This window comes from Lepidochelys kempii, chromosome 2 (assembly GCF_965140285.1).
Source record: "Lepidochelys kempii isolate rLepKem1 chromosome 2, rLepKem1.hap1, whole genome shotgun sequence".
NCBI lineage: Eukaryota > Metazoa > Chordata > Testudines > Cheloniidae > Lepidochelys > Lepidochelys kempii.
Genome location: NC_136381.1, coordinates 89,476,536 through 89,494,341, shown reverse-complemented (window position 1 = coordinate 89,494,341; position 17,806 = coordinate 89,476,536). Strand labels below are relative to the sequence as shown.

General features: G+C 43.2%; 1 protein-coding gene across 1 annotated transcript in view; it reads right to left on the bottom strand.

Annotated features, from left to right (window-relative positions):
- Positions 1–9,928, bottom strand: part of VAPA (VAMP associated protein A) — a 42,332-nt gene extending 32,404 nt beyond the window's left edge. Inside the window, exon 1 of the mRNA XM_073331611.2 lies at positions 9,605–9,928. Coding sequence (XP_073187712.1) covers positions 9,605–9,680 — 76 coding nt within the window. The 5' untranslated portion in view covers positions 9,681–9,928. The remainder of the gene's footprint in view (positions 1–9,604) is intronic.
- Between the last annotated feature and the right edge of the window lie 7,878 nt (positions 9,929–17,806).

Sequence of the window (17,806 nt, the reverse complement as noted above, 5' to 3'; positions counted from 1 at the left end):
CAGCATACTCCCAATTATCCAACTACCAGGAGGGACTCAGGATTTTATTCAGATAATAGGAAGTTTGGATAATCAATAAGGAGCAGCAGCATAGGAAGCCCTCTACAGTTCCACCGTCACGGCTCTGCTCACTCACTCTCCATTATTGCAGGCACAAGCTGAAGGAGGGAGACTGAGGTCCTGACAGGGCAGAGCAGAGACCCTCAGCCCAGACTCTGCTCTGCCCCATCAGGACCGCAGCCTTCCCGGCACCTCCACAGTAAGATAGGCTCCCCTGCAGCAGACATGCCAAACCCGCAAAAAAAAAAAAAAAAAGGCAGAAATTGGGCTTGTTTTTGGCTTAATTGGCTTGAGTTGCTTGTTGGCTAGTTTTTAGCTTGTAGCTTCTTTTTTTTTTTTTTTTAATCGGCTCCCAGCGAGCAGGGGCAAAGGGGGGGGGGGCGGGGGAGGAGGAGTCAGGGCTGCACAGCAGGCCCACCACAGTCCCAGACTGCAGGCCGTGGGATCTAGTCACATAGACTATTGGAGTTCTTAGGGATTGGCTTGTTTTGGCCTTATTTTGAAATGGGATTAGCTTGATTTTTGGCTTATTGTGAAAGTAGGGGTGCTTATTTACTGCATGAAAGTTGGTAACTGTACCCTGCAGCCGGGGGTCTCTGCTCTGTTATGCAAATCCCTTCCCAGCATGAGGGAGTAGGAAGGGATTCGAATAATGCAGAGGTTCAGATAACAGGATTTTGAAAAAATCAGGACTATACTGCACAATAGTACCACAGTTTATTTCAAAATTGGGTATCTTAATTTTTATGTATTACACACATCTCCACACCCAAAAACCCTAACCAAAGTTACTACAAGGAAGTGAAATGGCATATGCTAGATATCATGAAAACTGCAAAGACAAAAGAACCTCCATTTTCAATAAAAATTATCACCCCTATGTTAGCATGAACAACATCAAAAATCATTAATAATTATCTAATTCTTTTCTAAACTTAGCTCCGGTATTTGACTGTAACCTCTTGTAGCAATGAATTCAACTCCATAGGCTATGTGCGTTGTATTTCTGTTTTGTTCCAAGTTTACTGAGAGCCCCCCACATACACTTTGTATTACAAGACAATGTAGAAATACAATCTAGAATTTTAAATATTGCAGACAATCTTTTCTAACTTCTTTCAAAGTTAAAACCCTAGTTTATTATGATCTCTAGGCATATTTAACCATCACCATACTTCAGGTCACCTTCTCCAGACCTTTTTGGTCTCTTAAGTGTCAAACTAGACGTTACTCTAAGCAAGTATTATACTCAGTTATGCCAACATATATTTTCTGGGTTATTCTTTATCTTTTTAAAAATTCACTCAAGTACCTAATATGCTTTTTTTGCCACGACAGCTGCATAAACAGAAGATTTCTTCAAACCTCACTGCCAACTGTATTCAACTTGAATATCATATGCTGGTAGTTTCATTTCTAAATTAAATGATTTAAAGCTTAATAAAGTCAAAAGTGAAGGACTCCCTCCCCCAAAGCCCACATCCCATTATTCAAAACTACTAAACATTGCCAAAACAAATTTTACAAAACAAAATTTTATCAAAACTTTCACTTTTGAGCTAAAAAGCACAAGAAAGCTTCACTGAAAGCTCTTCTCCCCTCAGAAATCAATGCTCAAGTACATTATAATCAAATATGTTATAATCAAGATTGTTATAAATACGCGCACCCCAAGAATAAATTGCATCTTTGTTATATCAGAAATTAAGTTTTATGACTTAAAGGAAAAAACAAAAAAACAATAAAGTGGAATTTCTTAACTACAATATACCATACTTGTGATTCTACTTTCCTATTTTTAGTAAGAATTGTGCAGAATGCTACAACTCGTATTACTGGTCAAACTTGCGGTTGATTTTGTCTATCAAATTAATATGTCTGTGCTTGGTTTACATTAAGATCACATTTGTCTCATTTGAGAACTTCCAGTATGGGTGGAGAAAGTTAATACCAATCTATAATTAGTCCCTTAACGGTTCATATATTTCTTAATTTTCCTTACTAGTTTCGTATGAACTAAGCTCTCCTCAGTCTTTTCTTTCTACTTGATTTTGCAACTGGCAAGATAAGTATATTGCAATCCTTTAAATGGCTAGTGATTGCGTAGTTTACAAGACAGCTATCAATCAAATGACTAAACTGGCCAGAAGTTTATAAGGATATGAACCACCTCATCCAGCAATGAACCATTAGAGGACAGTGCTGTATTGAAACATCCAATGCACTATATACAACCCCTTTGGCTGAGGAACTAGGATTCCCACCACAGTGCTATCTTTGAACTACGCTTCAAGGTTCTGTTTTTCATAGTGGCCTTAAACAATAAAAAAGATCTGTCAGTTTCATTCTCAAACTACAATTAGCTGCACTTGAGAGAGATCTAGGATCATGTATAGCTGGTATTTCTCCAGCGCCTGGAAGTGGGATAAACTGAGCAACAAAACTCCTGTTAACTCCAATTAAAGAAGAAGGTAGCCCTTTGACAACAAATACTCTAAGTATTTATTGATAAAATTTTCTATCTGAATAAATAGCAAGACATGCCACTATTACCAACATAACTTGTCACACTATTTTCAGCTTTAATAAATCTAACAGCAGTCAGTATCAAATACACCTACAGTACTCCTAACTTGGCAAAGCAAAATAACCCGTCTATTACTCAGTTTTGAGTTCTGTCCTAACTGTGAGATTATGAGATGACAATGGTCACAACACTTGCCTGTAAATACTGATTGGTCAAAGTTTTTTAAATGTTGCATTTTATTTTTTCTTAACACATCTATACATATCATTGTTACTTTATCTTACATTCCATTGCCACTACAAAAAATTATATGATTTTATTAAACGAATGTTAAAATTATATAATGAACAGGTTAAGGAAAGGGTGTCTGTCCATCTTACTAAAAGTTATTTTTGGCCAATAATCACTTGGTGAAATTCTATAGCCTGTGCTGTGAATGAGGTCACACACTTTTGGCCTTAAAAATCAATGACTATTCACTGAATCTTAGATATTCAACTTAAGACAGAATGATATATCTCAGTACACACTACTAACACTTAGCATACAGACACATTAAGTATAAAAGAGTTCGTCATTTTATAAATAGTAAAATCACAATTGTGCACATAACCATTTTCATCAAATTTTCCCTGTGCAATGTAATATTTCAATTTTTTTAAATGTAACTAGTATGACTTTATTTTCTGTTATTTTTATTCAGGAACATTTACTTCACAGTGAAGTCTGAGACAACACAACTCAATACTAATCTACCACAATCCTGTTGGCACTTTGGGCAGTACCAAAAGACCACCCAATGCAGGCACACTCAAATAAAGCAGGCAGATTACATTTAAGGAGTTCAAATCCTCCCTACACAAAAAGGCATAGCCTGGGCCAATTTTGGCAACAGATCTTGAAAGCAGGGGGATGGATTTAACAGTGAGCTATTTTTACTCTTAAATTCAACCTTCTCGATTTGCAGTAATGCATATCCCGTAGCTTTCAACATTACCAATAGCAAGGCAGTGATTACAAAGCATACTACTGAACTCCAATACTTATTTGATATGCTTTTTATAATCATGAGAAATCCCAGAAGGACATCTATACTTGACATATAACTAGAAAGTGTTTCCCTGCAATATTTTATGTAGCCTGAACACGTTAATCTGCATGAATACTGTTTCTAACAGGAGGCAATTTTACACTCTTCTAATGAGTTTAGATTACAAATCAGATTGATAATGAGAAATGAAATCTGATCTGCTATAGTGATCATTATTGGTAACTGAGTGATTTCAGACTATTTATTTATGTTTTTATTCTAGCCCAAAACATGACAAAATCAGGTACAAAATGGAAAAACACCACCACTGTACTCTTGCTCATATCTGTAATGATACTTTGTTTACACTTTCAAGAAGTGACCTTTTCAATAGAAACACAACTGGATTTCACATTCCTGTAACAAGATCTTCAATGAAGAACCTCAATCAAGAATAAGCCCTACTCAAAAGAAAGCATTTTTTTAAATCTTAAAATATTCCTGTGTGATGCCAATAAGTTATTTGAAATATGCACCCTAAATAAGATACTGGCTGATAATCCTTTAAAGGATTAAGTCAATTACTCCCAAAATTCAGGCTTAGTAAATAGAAATGTTCATACCTTTTTTTTAAATTCCACTGAAGAGACTACATTTAAATACTCCTCTGCTATGTTTGTAACGAATAGAGAAGTATTATGCTAGTGTAAGAGAGCCAGAAAATGAAGGTGACTAATCTATTTTCATTGTCCAAATTGAGGAAAAAGCAAAAAATCTTCATTATAAAATCTGAATTTTAGTTTTTTTTCATTTTTAATAATTTGAGATGTTAGTAACAAAAGGATTTTTTTAAACTTTAAAGGGAGTGAGAAAATATTTGGTGATATAAATACTTACAAACTACTCCAAATTAAATGTGTCTAATATTCCATAGTTACTAGAAAGACTTGGAACAAGAAGCAACATTTTACCAGGATGGCCAGGAGCATGGTTATTAAATACTAGCAAAATGAGTGACTTGTTAATGTAGTGTTGTAGCCAAGTTACTCCCAGGATATTAAGAGAGACAAAGTGGGTTAGGTAATATCTTTTACTGGACCAACTTCTATTGTGAGACAGACAAGAGCTTACACTGAGCTCTTCTTCAAGTCTGGGAAATGTACTTGTTAATGATGAACTCTGACACAATATTTTGAAGAAATTTAGGTAGTGTATGCAAAACACATACCTTGTTTATTATTGACTTAATTATATTTTTAAAGGCTGGAGCAGCTCTTAGATAAGAAAAAAAAAGGACTGACACGCAGAAAGTAACCCCAATTAAACTCTCACAATCATACATACCTTTTAAAGGGTAAAAAAAGAGCCTTTATCAATTTAATGAAGACCATGCTGAGATCCCATGACAATCAGACCTTTAACTGAAAAGCTTCAAGTGTCAATAACAAACTACCGTATATACTCTATCATAAGCCGGTTCGTTTATAAGCCGACCCCCACTTCCCCCAAGACGGATACGTAAAAATGGAAAAATTTTATGACCCATTCATAAGCCAACCCTATAATACAGGGGTCAGCAAACTTTGGCTCCCGGGCCATCAGGATAAGCTGCTGATGGGTCGAGATGGTTTGTTTACCTCATGCATCCACAGGCAGGGAGGTAAACCTAAGTAAACAAGTGTCCCTGCGCACCAGTTGCTTACCCTGATGGGCTGGGACAGCAACTGGTGGAGAAATTGTTTTTTTTGGGGTGTGGGGGGGGAGCTGGGAATCAGGGAAGTAACCCCTGTGACCACCCCCCACATGACCCCACCCCTAGCCCGGGACCCCCACACTCTCTGCATCCCATCCCTTCCCACCTTATCTGGGGAGGGCCAGGAGAGGATGTCTCTGACCTGGCTGGAGCTGCTCCAACATAGCATGCTCTGTGGGGCAGGGCTGAGTGGCACAGCTACAGCCTGCCAGCCCCGGAGCTGCCCTTCCTTCGGAGGCTGGGGGGAGAGCAGTGTGGCCAGAATAGGAGAGACTCTGGTCCCGCCTCCTCCCTTCTGGCTCTGCTGACTGTGCTGCCTCTCCTTGCCCCCTCTGTTGGGAGGGAGGGGCTGTGTCCCATCTCTCCCTCTCTATACCCGTTCATAAACCAACCCCCTTCTCTGGTGCTTCCCTTTTTTACTAAAAAATTTGGCTTATGAACAAGTATATACGGTACCTGACTTTTAAACAGGACAGAAATCTGTTTAGAGTCAAGAGATTGATGATAGATTAAAACTGCAGCTTCAACTTGTGGAGAACATCAGAACACCCAACGATTACTAAATGTATCAGTATCTGCATGGTTGATTTGAAAGAGCCTTATACTATACAGTGAAGTTGTTCCATTTTCCAAACTAGTCAATTTTAAGCAAATAATATATTTTCAAATCATTCAATCAAATCAAGCCACTATAGCTATAACTTTAGATCTCAAGTTATAAACAAAATGTTTTAGGCTGAGAGATGGAAGAATACTCTGATTTAGGAAGGTAGTATGGTTCAGTGGATAAAGCATCTAAGAGGCAAGAGACCTGGGTTCCATTCTCAGCATTGCCAGTGGCTCATTCAGGAAATCACTTCAACTCTGTGCCTCAGTTTCTCCATTTGTTAAAAAAAAGTTATAATTATACTTACTTTCATCACGTGTTTTAAGAGCTACTTATGAGAACAACCATGTAATGAGTAAATCTGATGACTGCCACAATATCATAGGATCAACTATTGCCCATTACATCAGAACAGAAAACTGGTTTTGCCTCAGCAAGCAAGAGGCTATTAAGACTGAAAGATCTAGGGGCTACAAATACTGGATACTAGTCTTTCATTCATTGTGAGGGCGGGAGTGGAAATATTTCATATTTCATCAGCCACCATCAGATATTTTCTTAAACCTATATGAACTCCAAATGGTAACACCTTCTCATTCAGACCTTATGCAGCAATTGTTGATTAAGGTTCTGAGTAATTAAGTCAGTTAGCAAAGATGCTGACCATCTTTCTCATCTGTAAAGAAAGCAAAAACCAGGAACATTTTACTGGAGGCTGCTCAGAGCTTCCTGACAAGACTAGTACTTGCTTATTTTTGAATGCAACATGCTGCTTACACCAAAGCATGTTAACACATATCATACCCTCATTCGACTATCACAAATGTCAGAAAGTAAATCCTTTGGGAGCAAAAAAATAGCCTGTTTTTGTTCTGGACTCTAAAAATCCCTATCTGGATGTCTAGTGTGCACATCAAATGTTTGATTATAGGAATGCTATATGAGTCAACCACTTTCTTTTCTGCCCCATCAAAAGAACTTCAGCAAATCAGTGACAATCACAGTAAAACACTATTCTTTTTACCAACGCAAGACAATTTGCCATATTGGATTTGAAACAGAACCTTTTTTAAGGTACACTACCTATTATCAGCTTGTCTAAGTGGAATAAAAGGAGAATATATTACTTACAATCTCTTTCGCACACACCTCCCCCTCCCCCACAACTTTCTAAGTTATTTCATTGGAGAAACAGTGTTTTATTGTACCTTGCTGTTAAGCATGGTGGTTAACTGAACATTGTTCTGATGTATTTTAACATAAAAGGGTACATACTGGGATGGCATGTATAGTAAGTGAACTGACCTGCTGTGTCTGACCAATAGGTCTGGTCCTTCTATATAGTCATCAAAGGCCCCATTTTGCTTCATGTTCTACTTAAAAATTCCCTTCCACAAAAGCCTTCCCAACACCTGTACTTGTCTAAATAAAGTTTAAGTTTACACTTAAAACAATTTGTATGTCTCCCATTCTGAAGGTACACACTGTGACTATTTGTTTGCTTATTCATATCCTTCCTATAGACTTTGCAAATCAATGATGATTCAAGGACAGCATCTCTTACATCTCAACAGTTCTGTTTATACCCAGTAAACATTGCTTATTTTTGGCTAAGAGAGACATTCTAGGTTGATATGCCCGCAATTATACATACTAGCTTTGGTTTAGTATGCATGTGTGTACCCTCTTTCTACTCTTCTTGGGAGACAACAGGGTATTGAAATGTATAATACAGTGCAGCCATTCTCAAAGAGCATGTAGAATTCTGGGGCCTGCTAACCCTGTGAGAGACTTCATAAAACCTGGAAGCATTTTAACAATGTACACCAGAAAAAAAACCCTCTAATTTTGGGTGTTATAGGAGAATATGCAATTTTAAAAGTTCTACCAAAAAAATTAGTGAGCGTATTCCTGTAGGTTTAATTTTAATTGACTAAATGGGTAGATAATAATTCAAATCTGATATGAAAATTATAGTTTGTTGTAAATCTGTCTTCTGTAATAAGCAAGCTTTATGCCCTGTTGATAAAACATGGGCTACCTAAAGCTATTTTTCAGGAACATAGTTGTCCTCTGTAAGACAAGATCACATCAGTTTATTCTACTTGCCCATTTAAAGGGTTCTACAAATAAGCCACCAAAATGATTCTAAAATTTCCCAAAGAATGCAAGAAAAGACTGCTCTGCTCCCCAAAATACTATAAATAGAAAAAGAACTTGAAGAATTAACACTGTTAAATGTAAAAAGTTAAATACAAAGAAAGATTAAAGGATTAGCTAAGAAGTACAAGAACTGCTGATACTATTTGAAGAATTAAGGAATTTATGTTTATGCAAATAGATTTATTTATATTTTCTCAAAATTAACAGTAATAGTTTTGTTTCAGAATAAAAGCTTTAATAAATTGTTCACTTAATGCCCATTGTCAATCTGTGGGCACTAAAAATTACCACATAATTATGATCACCATTGCACAACTTTCTTTTGGTCCTCACCTTCCAAGGGGCCTGTCTTCCTAGCAACTGAATGTGTGTCTCTGTTCAGAACCCCCCTCACTGTTCAAGCTGGGGTTTATCAGAGAACAGTGTAATCAATCAGAGCCTATTGTAAGGGAACGGTTTTAAGCCAGTCTTAGTAAGACTACATAGCTAGCTCCCCACAAATAAATATCTGACACACAGAAGCACTTGCAATTCTCACATTCCTTTTCTTCATTACCAAAAGTTAATGAACTGCCTACTGAGACACTCCAAAGGATTAACCTAAAACTGCTCCGAAATACGCCGGCATCGTGTCATCTGCCCTCCCAAAGGGGACAAACTCCACCTGGGAAAGGAGCATGCCGTTGCAGATCCCCTAGTTATACCAGCAGATAATGGTGCAAAATAGCACCACTCCCTCCCCGCTACAAACCCTTGATAACAGCTGGACTTAACCCAGCCGCAAGCAGACCGAGACTAGGAGACAAGGAACAAACAGAGCTGAGGACACCCCGGGAAAGGGGGAGCGTCTCTCCTCACACATGCACCATCCGCCCCGGGGCCTCTCCTACCCGCTCCCCGGGGAAGACGCGCCACACAGGTTTTGGGGAGGGAGCAATCCCCGCTCTGAGCCCCCCCAGTCACTCCCGCCGATCCCCAGAGACCCGCCCCGAAAGCGGGCAGGGCAGAGATGCGGCACGTCCCTGGCCAGCTCCCAGGCGATGGAGGCCGGGCTGCCCCGTCCCCTCGGCTGGGCAGTCTGGGGAGGTTTAAGGGCCTGGCTGCGGCGCAGACGCTCCCAGGCTGCGGGCGGAGAGGCCCCGCTCCAGGCACGGGGGGGCGAGGCATACAACGCGGGGCGGCTGCTGCGGCACCTGCCCGCCTCTGCCCGGGAGCGGCCTGGGTCGGAGCCGGGCCCGAGACACACGATTCCCTGCGGGATCTCAAGATGGCGGCGGCGGCGCCGCCGTGTCCCGGTCACCGGCTCTGGCTCCCCGCTCCGCAGGGAGACCGGGACGGGGCCTTGCCGCCGCGACCCCGGAGAAGTCGCTCCCCGGGGAAGGGGCGGACCGGGCCCGGCTCCCCCACCACCACGCCACCCCGTAGCCTGTCGGCCCCGGGCGACTCGGCCCCCACCCCTCGTACCTTTGAATTTGAGGTCGGTGGGCGGATCGAGCACCAGGATCTGCTCGTGCTTAGCCAGAGTCCCAGCGGCCGCCATCTCGCTCGCTCGCTCGCTCGCGGGCTGCCGCGGGGGGAGGGGAGGAGGAGCCGGGCAGAGGCGCCGCTCGCTCACGCCGGGGAGGGGGAGCAGGACTCGCCGAAGTCGGCTGGGGTCCGGACCGAGCGGCCGCCGCCTCGTTCCCCCTGCGTGGGCACGCCCGCGCGTGCTCCTCTCCCCCCTTTTCCTCTAAGAATTGACTCAACCACCCCCCCCCGCCCCGCGGCGGCCGCGCGCAATGCGATCCAACGCCAACCTCGCCGCGGGCACGAGGGCGGCGACGGCAGTGGCAGAACCCAACAGGCGCATGCGCGCTTCCTCCCCTCTCTCTTCTCCTTCCGCCCCCCCTCAGTTGACAGCTCGCTGGACTTGGCTTCGCGGCCCAGCAGTCACGCGCTGCCCCTGCTGAAGCAGCAGGGGGCGCGTGAGCTAGAAGAGGCAGACGGGAAGTGGGTCGAGGGGAAGGAAAAAGAGCGCATGCGCAATGTATAGCGGCGGAGGAAGTGGTGGTCCACGTGGCCAAAGTTCAGCCTGAAGACTACAGATCCCAGCATGCAATACTCTGCAAGCGGTGGGAGCATTGCATGCTAGGAATAGTAGTCTTCAAGGGCCACAGCAGTGCACAAGGGGAGGGTAGAGGCCTGTGGCACCTCATACACTAACAGATGTACTGGAGCATAAGCTTTCAGGGGTGAATATCCACTTCGTGGGATGCATCTAGTGGAAATTTCTAGAGGCAGGTATAAATATGCAAGCAAGAATCAGACTAGGGATAAGGAGCTTAGTTCCATCCGGGAGGGGGAAGCCCTCTTCTAGCAGCTGAGGTGTGAACACCAAGGGAGGAGAAACTGCTTTGTAGTTGGCTAGCCATTCACAGTCTTTGTTTAGTCCTGAGCTGATGGTATCAAATTTTCAAATGGACTGAAGCTCAGCTAAAAGAACAGGAGTACTTGTGGCACCTTAGAGACGAACACATGCTCAAAAAAATTTGTTAGTCTCTAAAGTGCCACAAGTTCTTTTTGCAGATACAAAGTAACACAGCTGCTACTCTGAAGCTCAGCAGGTTCTCTCTGAAGTCTGGTCCTGAAGTTTTTTTGCTGCAGGATGGCTACCTTTAAATCTGCTATTGTGTGTCCAGGGAGGTTGAAGTGTTCTCCTACAGCGGAGGGTAGTGGAAATTGGCTTCTCCTTTATGCGAACGATGCCTGGGAAGAGGGGGAGATCCGTCCTCTGCTGAAAGTAGCACTGGATGGAGCAGGTGGAGTGTCTGCCTTAGGAAAAGGTCAGTGCAAAGGCAAATAAGCTCACATTGCTACAGACACATGCAAACTGGAGCTCTGGCTTTTTAATGGTCCAGTGTAGGCTAGTCAGTCCTCAGCTGGGCAAAAACTGGACTGTCCCAGTGTTAGAGTGTAAGAATAACATGGCCTCATCCAAAGAGTGTCCAATATCCATAGCTGATACAAGCAACAATTTAATTGTTGGTAGAAAGCAGGGCAATTCACCCCACTTCTCCTGACTTTAAACATAATAATTCCAAGACAAAAAAGGATTTTTCCCTTTCACTATCACTAATCCACCAAAGCTCAACACATACTGTAATCTGTCCAGAGGAGACAACTAGCCCCTCAAAATTCCAATCAGCTCAGAATTTTTCCATTGCCTTCCCTGCTCCTTTCTAAGGTTTGCATTTGATACTTGTACTTAAAAACAATACTCTCAGTGAATAACAAGACATAGGATAACATTATTTACTAACATTATAGAAGAAAATAAGGCTTAATCAAAATATTATTAAAATAACATGAACAACCATAATCCATTCAAACCCTCCCAAACCAGATGAGGACTGTACTGAATTTATTTACAGTAAAACATTTCAAGTGGTCTCTTGATCAATGTCTATTAAGAGTTTTCCACTTTTTCCTAATATTTTTCCAGTGTATGTTTTTCTCCCTCAGTTCTAGGTACACACAGACTGGTAGGTGAACATATCTTCTCTGTCATGTATTTTATTTTTCTCTTCTTTACATGGATACTTCCTCTATTACATTCCCTCCTTCCCCTTTATTCTTCTTTGTATTCATTAATCCACCAAATCTCAACACATACTGTAAGCTGTCCAGAGGAGACACCTAGCCCCTCAAAATTCCAATAGCTCAGAATTTTTGTCATGTCATTGCCTTCTTGACTGAAAGAAATACCCTGATGGCCTCCCAATTAGTCAGATTTGTCCCTATTTGCAGAACTCCAAAGGCCTAATTTTCTAAGGACCAAGAGTTGAGGAACAATTGTAAAATTTCAACTGCCACAGACTGTTCCATTCCCACCATTTCATCCTTTCTCCTTTTGAAAGGATACAAAATATCAAATTGCACACATTCAAAGTAATAATAAGTAAATTCAGAAGAAATAAATACCTTCCATTTTCAAGTTCTTAGAGGCAAATCATCAAAACAAAACACTGAGGGGAAGAAAGGTTGGGATTATGTCCTGTTGATGTCTCTCCTTAATATGGCTACAGATTATACACATTTGCAATCATGGTTTCCACCACCGACACCTTGTTATATGTGGCTGCATCTGAGATAGATGTAGTATTTGTTGAGGTGTGAATATGATTTTTTTTTTCATTCCCACCATCATCATGCTAAGAGTGAGTGAATGGATTGTGCCTGGGTGGGAGATGTAGCAAAGCAAGCATAGATGAATTATGTGATTCTTGTAGGGTTCACTAGACTTGTAGTAATAGCAAAATTGGTACAGAGGTGCAGTGTGGGTGGATTATTGGAATTATGTAAGAACCTTTACTTGTTAATGTTCTCTCTTTTGTTCAAATACAAAATTCAAATCTCTGGGGCCTTGCTGACCTGCTGCTATTTGTTGTCTTCTGAAATATAAAGTTATGCCTGGGATACATATGATTTACAGTGTACTATTGCTGTAATTTACTTGGTTGCTTATGAGCTCACAGTGCAGTTTTAGGCTGCTTTGCTGTATTGTAAATCAAAGATAAATCTTAAGTCCACACTATTACCATAGATTTATAACATTATTTAAAAATAATTTATTTACCAGTCTACAAAAATGGTTTGTTAAATATCCTGTAGGTTTTTTCAACCACTATGTATTTATTTTTATAATAGTGGCATTAATAAACATACAATATAATTATAATATTCAACTGGCAAAAAAAAAAAATACACACCTGTGAAATAATTAGTAAGATAACAGTTAAAGGGGTTCTGTCAAATAGCATGGATCTAAAGTTCAATGTAACTTAATATTTCTAATATTTGGGACCTCCTCCTGCTCTCATTAAAGACAAAAGTAGTTCTTTCACTGACTTCAGTTGGGCCCCCTTTTTAATCCATTAGTTTGATGCTAATTTTTGCTTAAAGTATGAAAGAGGTTTTCATGAAGGAATCAGGCAATAACATTTTTATTGCTTCCATCTACTGGTTCTAAAGCAACAGTTAATGAATCAACCCTATTCCACTAACCCGACATCCATTTCCATTGTGCTGAAATCTATTAGAAAGTCAAAAAGAAAAGGAGTACTAGGGGCACCTTAGAGACTAACCAATTTATTTGAGCATATGCTTTCGTGAGCTACAGCTCACTTCATCGGATGCATTCAGTGAAAAATACAGTGAGGAGATTTATATACACACAGAACATAAAACAATGGGTGTTATCATACACACTGTAAGGAGATTGATCACTTAAGATGAGCTATTACCAGCAGGAGAGTGGGGGGGGGGGAGAAAACCTTTTGTAGTGTGTGTATATAAATCTCCTCACTGTATTTTCCACTGAATGCATCCGATGAAGTGAGCTGTAACTCACAAAAGCTTATGCTCAAATAAATTGCTTAGTCTCTGAGGTGCCACTAGTACTCCTTTTCTTTTTGCAAATACAGACTAACGCGGCTGCTACTCTGAAACCTGTCATTAGAAAGTCAGGGATACATCCATGTTTGTCAAATGAAAAAAGGAGAAAGTTGTTGAGGTAATACATTGTTAGCCAGATGTTCAGAAACTGATGCTTTTATTGCACATGCTTTGCGGATGGAAATAGACAATTGACTACTGAGTATGTAATTTACTAGCTGTGCACCACTTCCCTGTGTGCACCGGATGGATTATCACAGGGATCGGTAACCTTTGGCATGCGGCCCACTAGGGTACACCCCGTGGCAGGCTGGGCCAGTTTGTTTACCTGCAGCGTCCGCAGATTCGGCCAATCGCAGCTCCCACTGGCTGCGGTTTGCCGCTCCAGGCTAATGGGGGCTGTGGGCAGTGGTGCGGGCCGAGGAATGTGCTAGCTGCCGCTTCTCGCAGCCACCATCAGCCTGGAGCAGCGAACCGTGACCAGCAGGAGCTGCGATCGGCCAAACCTGCAGAGCGGCAGGTAAACAAACCGTCCTGGCCCACCAGGGGGCTTACCCTGGTGGGCCGTGGGCCAAAGGTTGCCAATCCCTGGATTATCAGATCACATTAAATATTTTTTGGTAATCACAAAGAGGATCTAAGTCTTTCAATACCACTTTTAATTACTGGAGATTCTCATTTAGTTCCGATGGCAGAAACCATAGGTTTTACCGTAGGAATTTTTGCATTCTCTTCTTTCTAAAGAGGATATAGGTTATGGGCCCAATGCAGCCTTCCTGCATATGGGTGCAACTCCCATTGACATCAGTCTTCAAAACTGCCAGCTACCACTGGCACAATTAAGCCCTTCATTTTTAGTTTGGATTTAAATGGTGAAAAAAATGTCAGTTGTATCTCATAAACCTGTGGGGCAGGATAGTCATTGCTGCCAATTTTTGCACGGCGCCATGAGGAACACTTCATGCAAAATTATTTAATAAGATAATTTGCATATGGCCATAAATTTGAGTTTATGGTCTACACATCCTTCCTCCCGGTAGTTGCTCCATAAGACATGAAGCCGCACAAACACTGGTAAGTGGGTGTGTGCTGAAGGGAGTATGAGGGTAGCTGGCATCTGGGTGGGGGATAGGTGGGTGAGTGGGTGCTGTAGTAGCTAGAGGTACAAGGCTACCTGTGAGTGGTAGAGTGCCTGGGATAGCTGTGTGGTGAATATTTGCTGGTTACGAGGGGTTGTTGTAGGATGGATGCTGGATCATCTGTGGCTGCTGGGGTGCTCAGAGGTATTTAGATGTAGCTGAAGGGCTATTAGAGCTGCTGGGATAGGTGGGAGTGGTGAGTTCTGGGGCTGCTGGTATAACTAGTGTAAGGGATGAAGGTGTAGGCAGTATGGCCTAATGGTCACATCTAAGCTGAGGTCTGCCTCCCAGAGATGACAGTCACCCAGCAGGAGTTGGAGGAATCACAAGGGCCAGGTTCCATAAACAAGGGTCAGGGGTCAAACTCAGGCCGGGATCAGAGACTGGAGGTCAGGAGGCAGGAATCAGAGTCAGGCTGGAGTTGGAGACTGGACATCAGAGGCAGAAATCAGGCTCAAAGACAGGCTGGAGCCAGAGATCAGGAGACAAGGCAAGCCAAAGTCTGTGTGGTTTCTCAGACAACTTTCTGGGCCAACCCGTGGGGTTAATTCAGGTGCTTGGCCAATCAGAGGACCTCAGGGTACTGTCACCCTGGCTCTCTTGGGCAATACATCCTGCTGCGCCTACTCTCCATAGTGTTCCCTGGCTATGTCTTTGCATGAACTCCCAGTGGCACTTGTGGGAACAGAGGCAGCAAGTTTGTATAATTTTTGGTGCTGTCCAGAATGGGTCCAAGCTGTCCCCTCCCCGATACACACACACACACACACACCTGCCTTGTAAGCCAATATATATTTTTTAAAATCATGCAAAAATGGACTGGAAACAGTTAGCATTTAATAGTTTCCCTATATTGCACAATGTGGGGTGGGGTGGATGAAGGCTCTGGCTGGGGGGTGCGGGCTCTGCAGTGGGGTTGAGGATGAGGGGTTTGGGGTGTGGGGGGGGTGCTCACGGCTAGGACAGAGGGTTGGGGTGTGGGGGGATGAGGGCTGTGGCTGGGGCTAGGGCAGAGGGTTGGGGTGCGGGCTGCTGGGTGGGGCCAGGGATGAGGATTTCACGGTGCAGGAGGGGGCTGAGGGCTCTGGCTGGGGGTGAGGGCTCTGGCGTAGAGCAGGGCTGGGGATGAGGAGTTTGGGGTGCAGGCAGGCTGCCCCGGGGCTGAGACCAGAGTGGAGGACTCCACAGTCCCCCCATCCCTCTCCTTCGCTGGCAGCAGCGAGCTCCGGGGGAGGGGCCCCCTTTTCCCCCCTGGCAGCACACTCACCCGGCACCATCACTGCACGTGCTCCTAGTGGCTGGGCCCCTCTCAGGTCAAGGAAGCCCCCTCGCCCCCCCTGTGGTGGGTGCCGGGGGAGGGGAGGGCTGCCAGTCATGTGCTCGCCTTCTTCCCGCCTCCCTCCGCAGGTGCAGCAGCCACCTCAGCCTGCCGCCGGCGCCGCTCTTGTGTAGTAGGCAGCAGCGGGCAGTGGCGAGGGAGTGCAGTGCAGAGCAGCAGGGCAGCCGCCCACTTGAGGCAGGGATGCTCTGGGGCCCAGGGGAGGCATGCAGGGGCTGCAGGCAGGGGCCAGGGGACACTCCGGGGGAGCCGCGCGGGGGTGGCAGACAGGGCCAGCGGAGAGACCTGGCTCCGAACATTGGTGAAGCCAGGCCCCTGAGCCCTGAATATTCCTGGGGCCCGGGCACCACGGCCCACACAACTCACCGCCCCTGTGTGGGAATAGCAACAGTCCTATGTTCTGCAGACACAGGTTTTAGTCCCTGGGCTCTTACAACTAGGGAGTGAGGGCTTAGGTGTGGGAATGTGCAATAGGGCTGCCAACTGCATGAGTATTACACAAGATTTATGATACTTGGCACTCTGCACGGTGTTCTGAGGAGAACATGCTAAATAGGTGAAGAAATAGCCATGCACTGTAGCCAATTAAAGTAATAATGAAACAAGCAGACCAGTATCAAAATAACTCCGTTGGCAACTGAGAGTCGAAGGCCTTGTCTTTACCAGCTTTTTTCTTAAAATTTCTCACTTTGTTACTACTGGTTTAGTTCCACTACGACTGTAGCAATGGTGGCTAACAGTATTTTAACCACCATGTCAAACTCTGAGTAGTGTTAGATACAAGGGTTAAAATTACTGGTAGTTGCTTTGTCAGAAAATTTTAAGGAAATAAGTCTAGGGTGGACACAGCCTAAAGGGTGACCAGATCGAAGCTCTCAGCTCAACCAGATAGTGTGGATCAACCTTCTGAAGACCTTTATAAATTAAGAGGAGCAACTTGAGGTTAATGCTGAATCTGATAGGCAGCTAGCATAACAGAGCTAAAACTGGAGTTCGGTTCCCACTCTTTTAATCTGCGCAGAGACAAGCAGTTTGCTAGACTAGACTCTGGCCAAACGCTTACATTTCTCACAATGAATAAAAGCAGGATTATAGAGCAACCAAAAGACAAAGTAAAATAAGTAGGTGAGTGAAGCTGGTATCCAGATCAGACAAGGTCATGGACAAGGACTCTACAGTGCCAGGTACTGTCCAAACATATAATTTTCTTAACAAATTTGATATATTAACAAATAAAACTCTGTTTTTTCTAAGTGGCAACCTTGAAAACTCACACTGGTGTCTGGAAGTCAAGCTGCAGATTTCCTTCTCCGACATCTAATAATCTGTAATGCTCATTCTGCCCTTGGTTTCACCTGTGTATTGGGTCACATTCTGCTTTCACAAGTAGTTAGTGCAGCTGAGTTTGATTGTCTTCAAATTATGTCCACAGTCCTCCTTAGTGGTCAAAGGGGTTGCAGAGGTGCAACTAAGTATCTGCCGTGGCCTGCACATTCCCAAGGGTCTGAGCCACATCGTATTAAAATCAACGAGTCTTTCCATTGAATTCAATGAGCACTGGATCAGGCCTTATTTGAATGTGTAATATGGAGCTGCGGTTGCAGTTCAGTTACCAATTCTGTTGATTGTATTTGAGAATGAGTGGAATCACAACCTCCCTCCCAAAAGTGTGTAGGCTCTGCAGTACTTACAGGAGAAGACAAACAAAAATGTAAAGAGCCCTTATTTTTGTCACTAAATTAAGCAGAGCTGTGA